General features: G+C 50.4%; 1 protein-coding gene across 4 annotated transcripts in view; it reads left to right on the forward strand.

The window, feature by feature from the left end:
• The first annotated feature begins 4,520 nt into the window (after positions 1-4,520).
• PLEKHM2 (pleckstrin homology and RUN domain containing M2) overlaps positions 4,521-17,234 on the forward strand; it is a 50,652-nt gene continuing 37,938 nt past the window's right edge. For all 4 annotated transcript variants that reach the window (XR_004182812.1, XM_031664653.1, XM_031664655.1 and 1 more), the window contains exon 1: positions 4,521-4,905. Coding sequence is in view for 3 of the 4 variants with exons in the window: in XM_031664653.1 (XP_031520513.1) it covers positions 4,846-4,905 (60 nt within the window). In the remaining variant the exon portion in view is untranslated. The remainder of the gene's footprint in view (positions 4,906-17,234) is intronic.

Raw genomic sequence — 17,234 nt, forward strand, 5'->3', positions numbered from 1 at the left:
CACTGCACTCCAGCCTGGGCGACAGAGTAAGACTCCGTCTCAAAGAACAATGACAAAAAAAAAATAATAATAAAAAAATAAGAATAGAAAAATAGAATCATTTTTCCTGGGTCACTGATTTGGAAATTAAGGCAAAGTGACTTGCCTGAGGCCCTAGCATGAATCAGCTGAGGCTTTTGATTCTTGTTGCCTTTTGACTCAGAGTCCCGTGCACTTCTCATGTGATCAGAAAAGTCTTGTGCAATAAATGAATGAGCTTCAATTTCCAGCTTAAGTGACTCCCAATAACAAAAGAAATAGTTATCTTGTGTTTTTCAGAGTCACCCTGTTTTTGTTGTTGTTGTTGTTTGTTTGTTTGTGTGCTTTTTGGGGTTTTTTTAGAGATGAAGTCTCACTCTGTCACCCAGGCTGGAGTGCAGCCTCGTGAGCTCAAGAGACCCTCCCTCTTCAGCCTCCGAAGCAACTGAGGCTATAGACAGGCACCACCACGCCCGGCTCGCCCTGTGTTTGACACGCAGAATGGATTCCATATTTGAATGCTGGACAAGGAGCAATTAGCTGCACATGAATGCACGTTTGACCTCTCCCTCTTTCCTGCAAGAAATCTTGTTAGATAACAATGTCTATTCTACCAGCTCACCTATGCAAACCTTAGGAATTTGGTAGACAGTGAGACCTTACGTTCCTCTGAATGTTGTAAAATGCTGAATGTGACCATCTCCCAATATATGAAGATGAAAACAATAGGGTAGAAATGCCACCACCTTCTTACGTCACAGACTAAGTGGATCACCCCGGGTATACAGCCAAGGAATAAAAATATCCGTTGAGAGTACCCTGTGTCCAAGCCATGAACAGCCATTCCTAGGGAGGAGGTGCCCAGCAGAAGACAGTGCTCAGCAGAAGATGGCCTGCTCTTCAACAGCAGAGAAGAATACCAAAGCTTGTTGGGTCAACTATGGGGACTGCATTTTCATGAACCAGAGCTGCATCCAACAGGTTGGGGCCTGTACGCACAGTAGCCAGGATGGAGTGGGAAGGAAGTGCACGACTAGACTAGTCATTCACTCCAGCTGCCTCTGACTGCACAAACACCTTTGGTAAGTAGGAGGCTATTTCTACTCACAGATACCTGGCTATTTATTTCCTCATTCAAAATAATGTGTCCTCTGTCCTCAACTTTTTCTCTACCAATCCAGTGACTGGAGTCTCAACCCTCATCTGTTCTTATTCTGCTCTCTGAGTAAGAGAGGTAGATGACAACTCCAAAGAGGCTGTTATCTCTTATTTTCCTGAACTCAGTACAAATAAGAAAACACCCTGGGCTGGGCATGATGGCTCATGCCTGTAATCCCAGCCCTTTGGGAGGCTGAGGTAAGAGGATGGCCTGAGCTCAGGAGTTCAAGACCAGCCTGGGTAACAGAGCGAGGCCATGTCTCTACAAAAATTAAAATTCGCTGGGCATGGTGGCACAGCTACTTGGGAGGCTGACGTGGGAGGATTCCCCAGGGAGTTCAAGCTGCAGTGACCTATGATCACACCACTGCACTCCAGCCTGGGTGACAAAGAGTGAGACCCTGTCTTTAAAAAATAATTTAAGGCCGAGGCGGGCAGATCACCTGAGGCCTGGGGAGTCAAGACCAAAGCCTAACATGGTGAGTCCCCACTGCCAAAACAGGGGCCGGCTGGCTGGTGCCTGTAATCCCAGCTACTCAGGAGGCTGAGGCAGAGAATTGCTTGAACCCGGGAGGCAAAGTTGCAGTGAGCTGAGATCATGCCACTGCACTCCAGCCTGGGTGACAAACAACAAACAACAAAACAAAACAAAAAATATAATTTTTTTTTTTTTTTTTTTTTTTTTTGGTACGAGTCTCACAGTCACCTAGGGCTGGAGTGCAGTGGCACCTATCTCGCTCACTGCAAGCTCCGCCTCCCAGGCTCACTTCATTCTCCTGCCTCAGCCTCCCAGCAGCTGGGACTACAGGCTTCCCACCACCATGCCCGCTAGTTTTTCATTTTAGTAGAGACGGGTTTCACCCTATGCTAGCCAGGATGGTCTCGACTGACCTCGCGGATCCACCCGGGCCGCCTCCCAAAGTGCTGGGATTACAGGCTTGAGCCAATGGCCACCGCAATTTTTTAAAGAAATGTCCTGGGTTTAGTTAGTATAAACTTCACTTTTTTCCCTAAAAGGTTAGACCCAGCCCCAGTCGGGTTGTCTCCTAGAATAGCATTCAAAACTGTAAAGGGCTCCTTGGCCCAGAAAAGGATACAAATGGCTTCTGGAGTCAGATTCCTAGGTTGGCATTTGGGCTCCACCACTTGCTGTATGATTTTCAGCAAAGTACCTAAATCCTATCCCTTAATTTCTTTATCTGTACAAGAATCGTTCTATGAGGATACATGAGACCAGTGTACAGAAAGCACTGAGTTCAGTGCATGACACATAGTTAACACTAAACACTTAACATTCACTGTTGTCGATACTTGTATTTACTGTTAGGAACTCTTGTCCTAGGTCCTGGGGTGGTAATGATATGCAGCAACCCCAGCTTCTCAGGTAATTGTTTTCTTTTCCTTTTCCTGAGTTCATTTTGTCCCCTGATGTAGTCACATAAAAACAAAGTACCAGCAGGGCGTGGTGGCTCACACCTGTAATTCCAGCATTTTGGGAGGCCGAGGCGGGTGGATCAACCGAGGTCAGGAGTTCCAGACAAGCCTGGCCAACCTGGCAAAACCCCGTCTCTACTAAAATACAAAAAATTAGCCGGGCATGGTGGTGGGCGCCTGTAATCTCAGCACTCAGGAAGCTGAGACAGGAGAATCACTTGAACCTGGGAGGCGGAGGTTGCAGTGAGCCGAGATTGTGCCACTGCACTCCGACCTGGGGAACAGAGCAAGATTCTGCCTCAGAAAAAAAAAAAAAAAAAATGAGCTGGGTGTGGTGGCACGCGCGCCTGTAGTCCCAGCTACTCAGGAGGCTGAAGCAGGAGAATCGCTTAAACCTGGGAAGCAGAGGTTGCAGTGAGCCGATATCGCATCACTGCACTCTAGCCTGGGGAACAGAGCAAGGCTCTGTCTCAGGAAAAAAAAAAAAAAAAAAAGGTAACACTATCTTAGGTCTCTCCTTAGGAAACCGAGGGGTGGGGAGCAACCTTTGGAGGCTTGTGGGGTTCCTCTGAGATAAGCAATGAATCAGTATTTCAGATGCTAAGGGGACTTCAGGGATGGGGTGGCCTGAGCAGAGAAGAGGGAAGACCAGGGAACCAGAGTTGAGAATTGGGGTGTCTGAGAATAAAAAGGAGGGACTAATCGATGTGTCAGGATATATTTATTTGGGAACCTAGGGAGGGAAGAGAGCCAGGTAGGAGACTGAGACCTCTAAGTGCAGGGGCTTTATGAGATGGATTTGAGGAGGGTGTGTGGGAACACAGAGTTGTTACGGTGGGCTTCAGGGGCTGAGGGAGTTGAGGCCCTCGCGATATGTGGGGCTGAAGAAGAGGGATAAGAATAAGGAGTGGGAACCGCGTTGGGGCTGAAGGTGAAGAGGGTGTGTTTAGGGGGTGGGGAGGATCACCAGGGACCTCAAATGTAAGACTGGGCCTTTAAGTTGAGGCACTGAGGAGGGGAGAGGCTGGGGAGGGCCGGGGGGCCAGGGAGGGTCTAGGGCTGGGGGCTGGAGTCTAGGCTGACCCGGTGGGGGTGCTGGGTCCTTCAGGCTGCCAAAGCCAGGGGGCCTGGGTCTGCGCATTGAGGGGATGGCTGGGCTGAGGAAGGGGAGGAAGGTAAGTGGGGCTTGTGGGCTGAGAGGGTCTCGGGGTCCCTGGCCAGAGTTAGTGAGGTGCACTGGGGTCTCCGAGGAGGGGTGGGGCCCCCGCGAGGGAGGAGGGTCTGTGGACTAAAGAGGACCGGCAGGAGGGAGCCCAGGGTCTGTGGGTGTCTCTGGAGTCTCTGAGGAGGGCCAGGGTCTCGGGGTCTGTGGAGGTCTCGGGTCTGTGGAGGTCTCTGGCCTGTGGGGTCGGAGTCTCCAGAGTCCTTGGGGCTGTGGAAGTCTTTGGGGTTTTGAGGGGGGAGCCTGTGAGCTGAGGAGGGCTGTGGGGAGGGTCTCGGGGTCTCTGAGGCGGGCCAGCGCCTGGGGTCTGTGGGGGTCTCTGAGGAGGGCTGGGGGCCCAGGGTCTGTGGGGGGTCCCCAGCAGGTGGGACTGGGGTCTCCGGAGTCCCTGGAATCTGAGAGTGTCTCTGAGGTCCCGGGGGGTAGTCTATGGCCTGAGGAGGGCTGGTGGGGAGGGTCGGTGTCCTGGGCAGGTGGGGTCGGGGTCTCCTGAGTCCCTGGGGTCTGAGGGTGTCTCTGGGGTCCCTGAGGGAATCTGTGTGCTGAGGAGGGCTTGGGGAGGGTCTCTGAGGAGGGCCGGGATCCCCGGTACGAGATCTCCGGAGTCCCTGGGGTCTGGTGTCTGCCCCTGGGGACCCGGGGAGAGTCTGTGGCCCGGAGGAGGGCTGGGGCGGCCCCGGGTTCTGGGGAGGGCCGCGCCCAGGGTCTGTGCGGGTCTCCGGGTCCCCGGAGTCTCCAGGCGCAGGCGGGCCCTGGCGCCGCCCCGCCTGACATCAGTTCCTGCCGCCGCCGCCGCGCACAGCCCGCGGCCTCCTTCCCCGCCGGCCGCGCTCCGGAGCCGCCGGGCCGCGGTGGAGCGAGGGCCCGGGCGAGGCGAGGGCCGGGCGGCGGCGCAGCCCCGCGGCCGGCAGGAGCCCCCGCACGGCCGGCGGCAGCGGTTGGCGGCGGCCCCCGGCCCCCGGCGCGGGAAGAGGCGGCGGGGCGGCGGCAGCGGCGGCGACGGTGGCAGCGCCATGGAGCCGCGGGAGGTGAAGGACCGGATCCTGGAGAATATCTCGCTGTCGGTGAAGAAGGTGAGCGCGGCCGGCCTCCCTCCCGGCCGGGGCCCCCTCCCCGCCGCTCCCCCAACGCCCTCCATCGGCGCTTGCCCGGGCCGGGGTCCCTCCTGCCGCCGGGACTCGGGCCCCCCGCCCTTCCCCTCCGCGACCCGGGGGGCGACGAGCGGCCGGGAGCCCCGGGCCGGTGGAGGGGAAGCGGGGCCGCTCACGTGAGCGCCGCGGCCTCGGAGCTATTTTTAAAGAACAAAGTTAGGTCAGCGTCCTCGGAGCTTCCCCAAACCTGGCCCGGGGCCCTGCCCTCCCGGAGAGGGGTCAGCGACCCTCCGGTCCCCCACTGGGGCAGCGGCGCCCCCGGCAGCTCCTGAAGGAGCCCTATGCAGCTTCCTGCGGAATCCGCTGCATCCCCGGGTCCCACTGCGAGGCTGGGGTCGCCCAGGGTCTGGCAGTCAGGGTGGAGACCAGTGACAAGCAACTTAACTTTCCCCGGGCTTGGGTCCTGGCGACATTGCCTCTGCTCCTGGGAAGTCCCCTGAATAATCTTGCTCAAGGATGGTAGCTTTGAAGAGGTTCACTGGGGGCTTTGATTATAAGAAGCTGAAGTACCTGGGGATTGCATTTTGGATGCGGAACCGAGGAACCGGGTGACACCACAGACACCTTGCTGTGGGGCTTGCCGCAGTAAACATCACTGTCCCAATTCCAGGTAGAAATGAGTACATACCTGTCAAGGGCATGTATTTGTGATGAAGTTGGCATATCCGCAAAAGGGTCCCGTGCTAGAAGGTAGAATCCATATTCTGACATTGTTGGGCTGGATGTAAAAATAAAATAATAATAATTTTAAAAGAATCCATATTCACTGAAAACCTCAATGGCCAAATCAGAATGGGTTTCTCTCTCTCTCTCTCTCTCTCTCTCCCCCCCCCCCCCCCCCCCCCCACCTCTGTAATTTGAATTCCTGGCTCACCAGATAGTCTCAGAAACTGAAAAAAAAAAAAAAAAAGAAAAAGAAAATGGCTTGGGTGAGGGACTCAGCAGCTTATTTTACTTGAAGAAGCAAAATGAAGATAATTAGATCAACCATCATATTGAAATAATTGTCTGTTTTCCCACTTCTCCTCAAAAGCAACACAGGCAAGCTATTTTACCTTTTATAAAGATAAATGTGACTTAAAAATAAAACAGATTCTCAAATTGCCCTTACTAAAAACGTTCGTTTAAAAGCACAACTAAAGTAACATTGCTGAGATACAACAAGAGTTTTATGTAGTTTTACTGAGCTTTGCTAATGTAATGTGGTATGATTTTTGCTTACTCAAGGAGGGCAGGATGAGCAAATACTCTGTTGAGAAACAATACATCTTTCCTAATGGAAGAGAAAGGAACACAGGTGACCTTTCTAATCTAATCTGGGCTGATTGTGGCTTCAGGTAGGCCCGGCATTTGTCTTTTTATTTCAAACAAATGAATGGAGAAAGTCCGTGATGGAGAGGTGGTAGACATGGAGCACCCAGTCACATGTATAATCATGAGTCTTTTGAAGGCAGAGATTCACTCTGTAAATCAGGCTGTCACTTACGAGAGTTAGGTGTGTTTGCTAAGATGCATATAATTGTAGGTGTTTGGACAAGGACACTTTATTGAGCTGGAATGCACCCCAGAAAATGTCACACACTAGCAACTGCAAACCCATCCCTGGGTGTATCACAACCAAAGCCATGGTCAGCATCATCGTTAGGAGAATGGATTCTGGAGTCTAGCTGCCCGATTGAATCCCCACCCTGCCATATTAATAACCCTGTAACCTTGGTCAGGCTTACATGCCCCAGTTTCTTCATCTATAAAGCAGGGATAAAATTAGGGTTGTTGTGAAGTGTTTTTTTGTTGTTGTTGTTTTGTTTGTTTTTGAGACAGTGTCTTGCTCTCTTTCCTAGCCTGGAGGGCAGTGGTGTGATCTCAGCTCACTACAACCTCTACCTCCCAGGTTCAAGCGATTCTCCTGCTTCGGCCTCCTGGGTAGCTTGGGATTACAGGCGTGCGCCACCTTGCCCGGCTAATTTTTGTATTTTTAGTGGAGATGGAGTTTCACCATGTTGGCCAGGCTGGTCTTGGAACTCCTGAACTCAAGTGATCTGCCTGCCTTGGCCTCCCAAAGTGCTGGGATTACAGGTGTGAGCCACCGTGCCCGACTAATTTTTGTGTTTTTGCAGAGACGGGATTTCACCATATTGGTCGGGTTGTGTTGTGATTTTTTTTTTTTTTGAGACGAAGTCTCACTTTGTTGCCCAGGCTGGAGTTCAGTAGCGCAATCTCAGCTCACTACAACCTCCGCCTCCCAGGTTCAAGCAATTCTCCTGCCTCAGCCTCCTGAGAAGCCTGGGATTACAGGTGTGTGCCACCATGCCCGGCTAATTTTTTTTGTATTTTTAGTAGAGACAGGGTTTCACCATATTGGCCAGGCTGGTCTCGAACTCCTGACCTTGTGATCTGCCTACCTCAGCCTCCCAGAGTGTTGGGATTACAGGCGTGAGCCACTGCGCCCGGCCTTTTTTTTTTTTGAGACAGGAGTCTTGCTCTGTCGCCCAGGCTGGAGTGCAGTGGCGCAATCTCAGCTTACTGCAGGCTCTGCCTCCCGGGTTCACGCCACTCTCCTACCTCAGCCTCCGGAGTAGCTGGGACTACAGGCGCCCGCCACTACACCTGGCTAATTTTTTTGTATTTTTAGTAGAGACGGGTTTTCACCATGTTAGCCAGGATGGTCTCCATCTCCCGACCTTGTGATCCGCCTGCCTCAGCCTCCCAAAGTGCTGGGATTACAGGCGTGGTGAAGTTTTAATAAACATATGTAGAGTGTTTAGCATGGATCCTGACCCAGTCTTTTTTTTTTTTTTTTTTTTTTTTTTTTTGAGACGGAGTCTCGCTCTGTCGCCCAGGCTGGACTGCAGTGGCCGGATCTCAGGTCACTGCAAGCTCCGCCTCCTGGGTTCACGCTATTCTCCTGCCTCAGCCTCCCGAGTAGCTGGGACTACAGGTGCCCGCCACCTCGCCCGGCTAGTTTTTTGTATTTTTTTTAGTAGAGACGGGGTTTCACCGTGTTAGCCAGGATGGTCTCAATCTCCTGACCTCGTGATCCGCCCGTCTCAGCCTCCCAAAGTGCTGGGATTACAGGCTTGAGCCACCGCGCCCGGCCTGACCCAGTCTTAACTGGTAGATTTTTTCTTTGTGGAAGAGCCCATTCCTCAATTTTACAAGGCTTGAAGATGGCTCAAGTGCCTCGCCACCTAAAGGTCGTTCTACAACACCATTTGTTCTTGGTAGCCACTTCCTCTGTGTCTTTGTTTGAGACAACTGTGATATGATTCTTGCATCATAAATTACATTTGGTTTTCTGAATCAGAGTGTCTGCTTTACTAGGAACCTGTTAGTTTGGCCCCAGCAGTAAACATTGAGGATAGCAGTCTTGGGGTCAGATTTGTCCTTGAATGCCAGTCTCACCTAAATGTGTTATATAACACCTTGAGAGTTGCTTTGCCTTTTTTCTTCCATCCTACCACCAGTAAATGGTCTTACTGGTCCTTTTATAAGGATTTTACATGAAAAAAATGAGATGCGTTATTTCTGCAAGGAAAGATCCGTTGTGTATTTCTGTGTTTGCAAAGAGTATTTTAGAACTTTTTGTGAAAATGAAGCATGCCTGCAGAAAAGTGCACAGGTCCTGAATGGACAGCTTAATGAGTTCTCACAAAGTGAAAACACCTGCATATCCAGCACCCTGACCAAGAAACAGAACATGACCATTATCCCAGAAAGCCCCCTCGTTCCCCCTCCCAGAAACTACACCCTCAAAGCAACCACTATCCCCAAGGAGTATTGTTGAGTTCAGCTATTTTCACGCTTAGATTTTGTGATGGTGAATACCCATTATAACACTAGACAGGTGAAACAGCTGTTAATCCATCTGAATCCAAGGCAACCTGTGTTCTGATATGGACACAGAATTTCTGGGAGTTAGAGAGAACTGGAGAGTTTAATAATTAACATGATTAAATGAAAGTGATAACACAGGCCGGACATGGTGGCTCACGCCTGTAATCCCAGCACTTTGGGAGGCCAAGGTGGACGGATAACTTGAGGCCAGACGTTCGAGACCAGCCTGGCCAACATGGTGAAACCCCATCTCTACCAAAAATACAGAAATTAGCCAGGTGTGGTGGTGCATGCATGTAGTCCCAGCTACTTGGGAGGCTGAGGCAGAGAAGCACTTGAACCGTGGAGGTGGAGGTTGCAGTGAACTGAGATCACGCCACTACACTCCAGCATGGGTGACAGAGGGAGACTCTGTCTCAAAAAAAAAAAAAAAGGAAATGATACAATAGAAAGCAAATTCAATTCTGTATTCAGTTCTCGAAAGGGAGCTAGTAGCAGAAACATCCAAGATGCTGCCAATAAATGGTTGCTGATTTGTTAATAGTTAAAGAGAAATGTCCAAGTCAACGACAGCTTTGGCATTTTTGAATCCGCATGTGATTCTACTAAATAACATCTTCTCCAGAGGAGGGAAGGCAGGCAGTGATTTTCCCAAGTTCTGCTTTTGAGGAGCAGGTGTGTGCTGTGTATGCCTGCAGAATGAGCAAAGACTATATGCCATAAGAAGCAGCCTCCTGGTCAGGCACGCTGGCTCATGCCTGTAATCCCAGCACTTTGGGAGGCCAAGGTGGGCGGATGACCTGAGGTTGGGAGATCAACACCAGCCTGACCAACATGGAGAAACCCCATCTTTATTAAAAATACAAAATTAGCTAGGCGTGGTGGCGCATACCTGTAATCCTAGCTACTCGGGAGGCTGAGGCAGGAGAATCACTTAAACCTGGGAGGCAGAGGTTGCGGTGAGCTGAGATCACACAATTGCACTCCAGCCTGGGCAACAAGAGCGAAACTCCGTCTAAAAAAAAAAAGAAATACTGATAGAGTTCAGAGAAAGAGAAGAAGCAGGCATTCAAGATAGAAGAAACAGCCTAGAGGCATTCCCAAGGAAGTGGGGCCCTCCAGATGGTCTTCCCAGGACAGGCGTGACCTGTCTTAACACGGACCCGTCTTAAGATTGCCAAGGGTTCTGCAAGATGCGGCTGGAAAGTGCTTTCTGTGGAAGCCATGTAGCCTAGCGGACACAAATGCAGGTTTCAGAGGTATGCAGACTTGGGCCTGGGTTTGACTTCCGGGTTTGTCACTGACCATCTCAATCCTGGCAGATGACTGGACCACTGTTTGCATCAGCAGTGAGAACCTACTACTAATGTTATAATGATAATTCGATTATATGAGAGAACACCCTTACAGCACTTAGCACAATACCTTGCTTACAGTGAGGACTAAGTAAAAGCCAAGCCACCATTACTACTTGCAAGCGTCTCTGTGGACTCTGCAGTTCCCCCTTGTGCAGTCTTCAGTGAGTGTTGGTTTTTTTTTTTTTTTTTTTTTTTTTTGAGACGGAATTTCGCTCTTGTTGCCCAGGCTGGAGTGCAGTGGCACGATCTCAGCTCACTGCAACCTCCGCCTCCCAAGTTCAAGTGATTCTTGAGCCTCAGCCTCTCCAGTATCTGGGATCACAGGCATGCGCCACTATGCCCGGCTAATTTTGTATTTTTAGTAGAAATGGAGTTTTGCCATTTTGGCCAGGCTGGCCTCAAACTCTCTACCTCAGGCGATCTGCCTGCCTCGGCCTCCCAAAGTGCTGGGATTACAGACATGAGCCACCGCGCCCAGCCGAGTGTTTTTTGTTTGTTTGGTTTTGGTTTTTTTTGATAGTCTTGCTCTGTCGCCCAGACTGGAGTACAGTGACACGATCTTGACTCACTGCAACCCCATCCTCCCAGGTTCAAGAAATTCTCATGCCTCAACCTTCCGAGTAGCTGGGATTACAGGCACAGACCACCACACCCTGCTAATTTTTGTATTTTGAGTAGAGACAGGGTTTCACCATGTTGGCCAGGCTGGTCTCAAACTCCCAATGTCAAGTGATACACCCACCTTGGCCTCCCAAAGTACAGACGTGAGCCACTGCCTCCGGCTTCAGTGAGAGTCTTATACTACACTGCTCTGTTTCTTCAAGCTCAAACTTTTTCTTTTTTTTTTTTTTTTCTTTTTTTGAGACTGAGTCTTGCTCTGCCGCCCAGGCTGGAGTGCAGCGACCGCATCTCAGCTAACTGCAAGCTCCGCCTCCCGGGTTTAGTCCATTCTCCTGCCTCAGCCTCCCGAGTAGCTGGGACTACAGGCCCCGCCACCACGCCCGGGTAGTTTATTTTGTATTTTTTTTTTAGTAGAGATGGGGTTTCACCGCGTTAGCCAGGATGGTCTCGATCTGCTGACCTCGTGATCTGCCCGTCTTGACCTCCCAAAGTGCTGGGATTACAGGCTTGAGCCACCTCGCCTGGCCAAACTTTTTCTTAAAAGGCCACGTGGTAAATATTTTCAGGCCGTATAGTCTTTGTTGAAACTGCTCAGTTCTGCTCAAAAGCAACCAAATGTGGATGAGTGTGGCTTTGTTCCAATAAAACTTTATTTACAAAAATAGGTAGCAGGCTGGATTTAGCCCACAGGCAGTATTTCACATATGAAGCATGTGTTCATATGAAAAAGTCCTTGCCAAGGTAGGCCAGGGATTACTTCTAGAGAAGTTGGTGCAACCAGTCCTATAGTTAACCAAATCTCTATTGTAGCTGTGTTTTTGCACGTTATATTAGGCTTGCGGAGTGAATGTGGACACTTGTAAATCCCATCATGTGTATTCAGTTATTCAAAACTATTTAGTGAGCACCTTTCTTAGGACCTCACCATCATAGGCCCTAGGAAGGTTCTTATGAACAGGCAGATGAGTGTCTGCCCTCATGGAGATGACGTTCTTTTTTTTTTTTTTTTTGGAGACGGAGTCTCGCGCTGTGTCACCCAGGCTGGAGTGCAGTGGCACGATCTCGGCTCACTGCAAGCTCCGCCTCACGGGTTCACGCCATTCTCCTGCCTCAGCCTCCGAGTAGCTGGGACTACAGGCGCCCGCCACCACGCCCGGCTAGTTTTTTGTATTTTTAGTAGAGACGGGGTTTCACCATGTTAGCCAGGATGGTCTCGATCTCCTGACCTCGTGATCCACCCGCCTCGGCCTCCCAAAGTGCTGGGATTACAGGCTTGAGCCACCGCGCCCGGCGGAGATGACATTCTAGAAGAAGAAGAAGGGTGATAAATTCGTAGACAAATACAGAGATGATTTCAGATCATGGTAAGCGTTATGAAGGCGTTCAAGCAATATGATAAAGAACTGGCAGGGAAGTTTGCTTTGGAGATGATCAGGGAAGATTCCCTAAGGCAATGACATTGCAACCTGCAAGGGACACCGAGTAGGGTAAGAGAATGCAAAATGATTCTTTGTGTGTGTGTGTTTGTTTGAGATAGGGTTTCACTCTGTGGCCCACGCTGGAGTACAGTGGCACCATCATGGCTCACTGCAGCCTTCAACTCCTGGGATCAAGCGATTCTCCCACCTCAGCCACCTGAGTAGCTGGGACTACAGATGTATGCCACCATGTCCAGCTAATTTTTATTTTATTTTTTTGTGGAGACAAGGTCTCACTATGTTGCCCAGGCTGGTCTCGAACTCCTGAGCTCATGTGATCCTCCCACCTCGGCCTGCGTACTAGGATTACAGGCATGAGCCACTGCACTTGGCAGTAAAATTATTCTAAGAAAATAAGTAGTTGTTTTTAAAAACACACAAATAGCTCAGAATTATATAAAATGAAAAGTAATTGCCCCTGTTCTCCCACCCTTTAAAGGGGTAAGTGAATTGTAATAGGGTAACCATTGCTCAGTTCCTGGGTCCTGACAACCTTCTCTGGCCTCAGTCTCCCACCCACTTTGGTTTGGACAGACAGTGCCCCACCGCGTCGGCTCTGAGTGAAGTTCTATTTCCAGCCAGGCACACTGCCTTGAGCAGGAGTCTCCCAGTCCCCAGCCGGGATCGGGATTTACTGGCTCTGGTGAATGAGCCACAGCTGTTGTTCAGCCCACCCTGTCTGTGCAGTTGAAAAGGGTGCCTTGGATGGTGAACTTTTTCTCATTTTTCTACTCCTGAGATAGGTCAGATCTGCAAGTACATAACAATTAGCTGGGGGTGGGGAGGGGAGGTGGTGGGCATAGTGGCTCACGACTATAATCCCAGCACTTTGAGGGGCTGAGGTGGGAGGATCACTTGAGTCCAGGAATTCAAGACCAGCCTGTGCAACATAATGAGACCCTGTCTCTACAAAAATAAAAATGAAAAATTAGCTGAGCATGGTGGCACATGCCTATAGTCCCAGCTCCTCAGGAGGCGGAGGCAGGAGGGTCATGTGAGCCCATAAGGTTGAGGCTGCAGTGAGCCAGGATCATGCCATTACACTCCAGCTTGGGTGACAGTGAGACCCTGTCTTGGAAGAAAAAAAAATTGGCTGGGGTAGCTCATTCCTAGAGAGGGACTGGTAGGTAGATAGATGTAAAAATTATATTGACTATTTGGTTTAGATCAATAGTTTTGTTTCTCTCTGGCTTTACGGAAAAACTCGTAAGAGTTTTAGAGTTTTAAATGTTCTCAAAATCCCTAAGGACCTGAGTCACCAGGATAAAGATTTACATAAAATAGTATCTACACACACACTTTACAAACTGAAGTGTTAAGGGTCAGTGTGCCTTCTCCCTGCTCCTCTTCCTCTTCTTCCTCCAGGTCCTAAATTCTCAGTGGCTATTTCCCTGCTCCTTTCCTCTCTCCCAGAGTAGAGGCTATCTGGTGAGGCCTGGGAGGGACCTGAAGGTCCCTAACCCAGAAACCATGGTGTGCACAGAGGGATCCTAACCCCATGAGTAACTCCACCCAGGCTCAGGAGTAGATACTAGTGGAGAAGTGATAACTGCTTTTTCTGAGCCCTGCCCATTTACTTTTTTCGTTTTTTTTGTGTGTGTGTGGGGACCGGGTTTCCCTGTGTTGCTCAGGCTGGTGTTGAGCTCCTGGCCTCAAGCCTTCCTCTCGCCCCAGCCTCCCAAAGTGTGGGGTTACAGGTGCAAGCCACTGTGCCCATGCCCATTCACTTTTTATTTTTTTAATGGAGTTTTGCTCTTGTTGCTCAGGCTGGAGCATGGTGGCATGATCTCAGCTCACTGCAACCTCCTTCTCCCCGGTTCAAGCATTTCTCCTGCCTCAGCCTCCCAAGTAGCTGGGATTATAGGCGTGCACCACCATGCCCAGCTAATTTTGTATTTTTAGTAGAGATGGGGGTTTCACCATGTTGGTCAGGCTGGTCTCGAACTCCTGACCTCAAGTGATCCACCTGCCTTGGCCTCCCAAAGTGCTGGATTATAGGCGTGAGCCACTGTGCCTAGCCACATTTTTTTTTTTTTCTTTTTTGAGACAGAGTCTCTCTCCCTTGCCCAGGCTGGAGGGCAGTGGCGCGATCTCGGCTCACTGCAGCCTCCACCTCCTGAGTTCAAGCAGTTCTCCTGCCTCAACCTCCTGAGTAGCTGGGATTACAGGTGCCTGCCACCACACCTGGCTAATTTTTGTATTTGTAGTAGAGATGGGGTTTCACCATGTTGGCCAGGCTGGTCTCGAACTCCTGGCCTCAAGTGATCCACCCACCTCGGCCTCCTGAATTGTTGGGATTACAGGCATGAGCCACCTCACCCGGACCCATGCCCGTTTGCTTTTAACTTATGGTTCTCCTTTTACGAAATGCTTCTCTGACGTCAGGTTTCTGTTAGAAACCTTGTGACACTGTGGTCCTTTCCATCCCATCACAGAACACCCTGGGCTCGCTCTCTCCATGGATTGGCTATGGCTTAGGCCCATCCAGATTGAAAGGCCCTGTGTGATGATTTGAGGCCAGGCAGAAACTCACCTGGGGTTTAACAGAAACAGGTCGCCATCTGGTAGTAACAGGCTGTCTGTTCAGATGGGGCTGACTGTCTGTGGTCACTCTGCCATCATGGCTGGCACTCCAGAACTTCAGATGGAGCAGTGGTGATTCCTGTGGTTCTCCCTCAGAACTCATCCAGCTGGAGCCTAGTGTGAAAAGAAATTCCCAGCAAAACTAAAACTCTGCTGCCAGCTGACACAAATGTTAGGTCTGGAAACGTTGAGTAAGAGGCAGAGTGGTCCACACAAGCCTTAATGTGGAAAGGCAAGAGCTGGTGTTCAGTTCGTGACTGTTGTGGGGAGAAGAAGGCTGGCATTTGCAGGGACTGTGGGGCTCCTGGCTGGGTCATTCCTACCTCAGGATTCTCCAGTGCCCATCTCAGGCATCAGGATTCACCACCACGGCAGGAGTGTGTTGCTGCTGGAGCTGGCAGTGCCCTTCTGTCCAAGGGAAGCAATAGAGCTTTTCTCACGACAAAAAGCTCTCTGGGTTGCCACCTCTATTGATAAAACAGATTTCTTGGCCGGGCGTGGTGGCTCACGCCTGTAATCCCAGCACTTTGGGAGACCCAGGTGGGTGGATCACGAGGTCAGGAGTTCGAGACCAGCTTGACCAACATGGTGAACCCCCGTCTCTACTAAAAATAGAAAAATTAGCCGGGCATGGTGGCGCATGCATGTAATCCCAGCTACTCGGGAGGCTGAGGCAGGATAATCACTTGAACCTAGGAGCGGAGGTTGCAGTGAGCCAAGATCGTGCCACTGCACTCTAGCCTGAGCGACAGAGCGAGACTCCATCTCAGAAAAAAAACAAAAACAAAAACAGGTTTCTCGGCCTGTGATCTGGAAACTGCCGTGCAATAGAGAACGAGCAACTCTGGGCCCCGAGCTCTCCTCCTTGAGAGTCTAAATCAGGCAGCAGGGCCGGTTGGTTTGGGTGAAGTCTCCTTTCCAGCCCTATCCCCCTTGGTGTTGCTCATTCAAGGTGCAGACGTCCTAGAACTTCCATTTGAGGCAGGTGAATAAGGATGATTTCTGGGAGAGTCCTTTCCACTGGAGATTCAAGTTTAGGCCATTGATCTATCAGTTATTGAAACCATCCAGGGTCCTGAGAGCTTCTCCTGACCTCTTGCCAGTGAAGCAGGTGGCCCTCTGTACAGATATTCTCCTCCATGCTATGTATTTGTTGCGTTTTGTTTTTTTGAGACAGAGTCTCACTCTATTGCCCAAGCTGGAGGGCAGTGGTGTGATCTCGGCTCACTGCAACCTCCACCTCCCGGGTCCAAGTGATTCTCCTGCCTCAGCCTCCCAAGTAGCTGGGATTACAGGCAGGCACTACCACATTGGGCTAATTTTTGTATTTTTTAGTAGAGACGGGGTTTCATCATATTGGCCAGGCTGGTCTTGAACTCCTGACTTCAAGTGATCCTGCTTTGACCTCCCAAAGTCCTGGGCTTACAGGCATGAGCCACCGCACCTGGCCTTATGCTGTGTACTTGTAATTTATCTTTTCCTCCTTTGCCTGTAAGTGTCTACAAACATTGCACAAATATATAAGGAAGAAGGTATTAGTTTCTTATAATTCCCTTCCTCCCCAGATAACTGTATTTAACAGTTGGAACTAACAGATTCTGAGAAACCCAATATTATGCGAGAACAAGGAAGGAACTGATGAGTGCTTGAAATACACAAAATCTCCAAACTTAATTTTTTTTTGTTTGTTTGTTTGAGACGGAGTCTCGCTCTGTAGCCTGGGCTGGAGTGCAGTGGCCGGATCTCAGCTCACTGCAAGCTCCGCCTCCCCGGGTTCACGCCATTCTCCTACCTCAGCCTCCCGAGTAGCTGGGACTACAGGCGCCCGCCACCTCGCCCGGCTAGTTTTTTCTGTATTTTTTAGTAGAGATGGGGTTTCACCGTGTTAGCCAGGATGGTCTTGATCTCCTGACCCCGTGATCTGCCCGTCTCGGCCTCCCAAAGTCCTGGGATTACAGGCTTGAGCCACCGCGCCCGGCCTAAACTTAATTTTTGAGGGTAATCAACCTTCATTTTTCACACTTCTGCCCCAAGTTGTTTTTGGTGTTCACAGACTACTGAGGCATGAGAGTCCTGAACATGTTGAGAGGAAGGGGAGTAATAAAACCACAAGAATCTTTAACATTTAGTTTATTCGGCACCTGTTGCATGCCAGGCCCTAGAGTTGGCATGTTTACATGCGTTTCCTGGGTCAGTGCCCATGATATTGGGGCATTTTGGGTTTTTTGAGGTTTTTTGGACAGAGTCTCGCTCTGTCGCCCAGGCTGGAGTGCAGTGATACCATCTCAGCTCAATGCAAACTTTGCCTCCCAGGTTCAAACGGTTCTCCTGCCTCAGCCTCCAGAGTAGCTGGGATTACAGATGCCCATCACCATGC

Source organism: Papio anubis, chromosome 1 (genome assembly GCF_008728515.1).
Source record: "Papio anubis isolate 15944 chromosome 1, Panubis1.0, whole genome shotgun sequence".
NCBI classification, from domain to species: domain Eukaryota; kingdom Metazoa; phylum Chordata; class Mammalia; order Primates; family Cercopithecidae; genus Papio; species Papio anubis.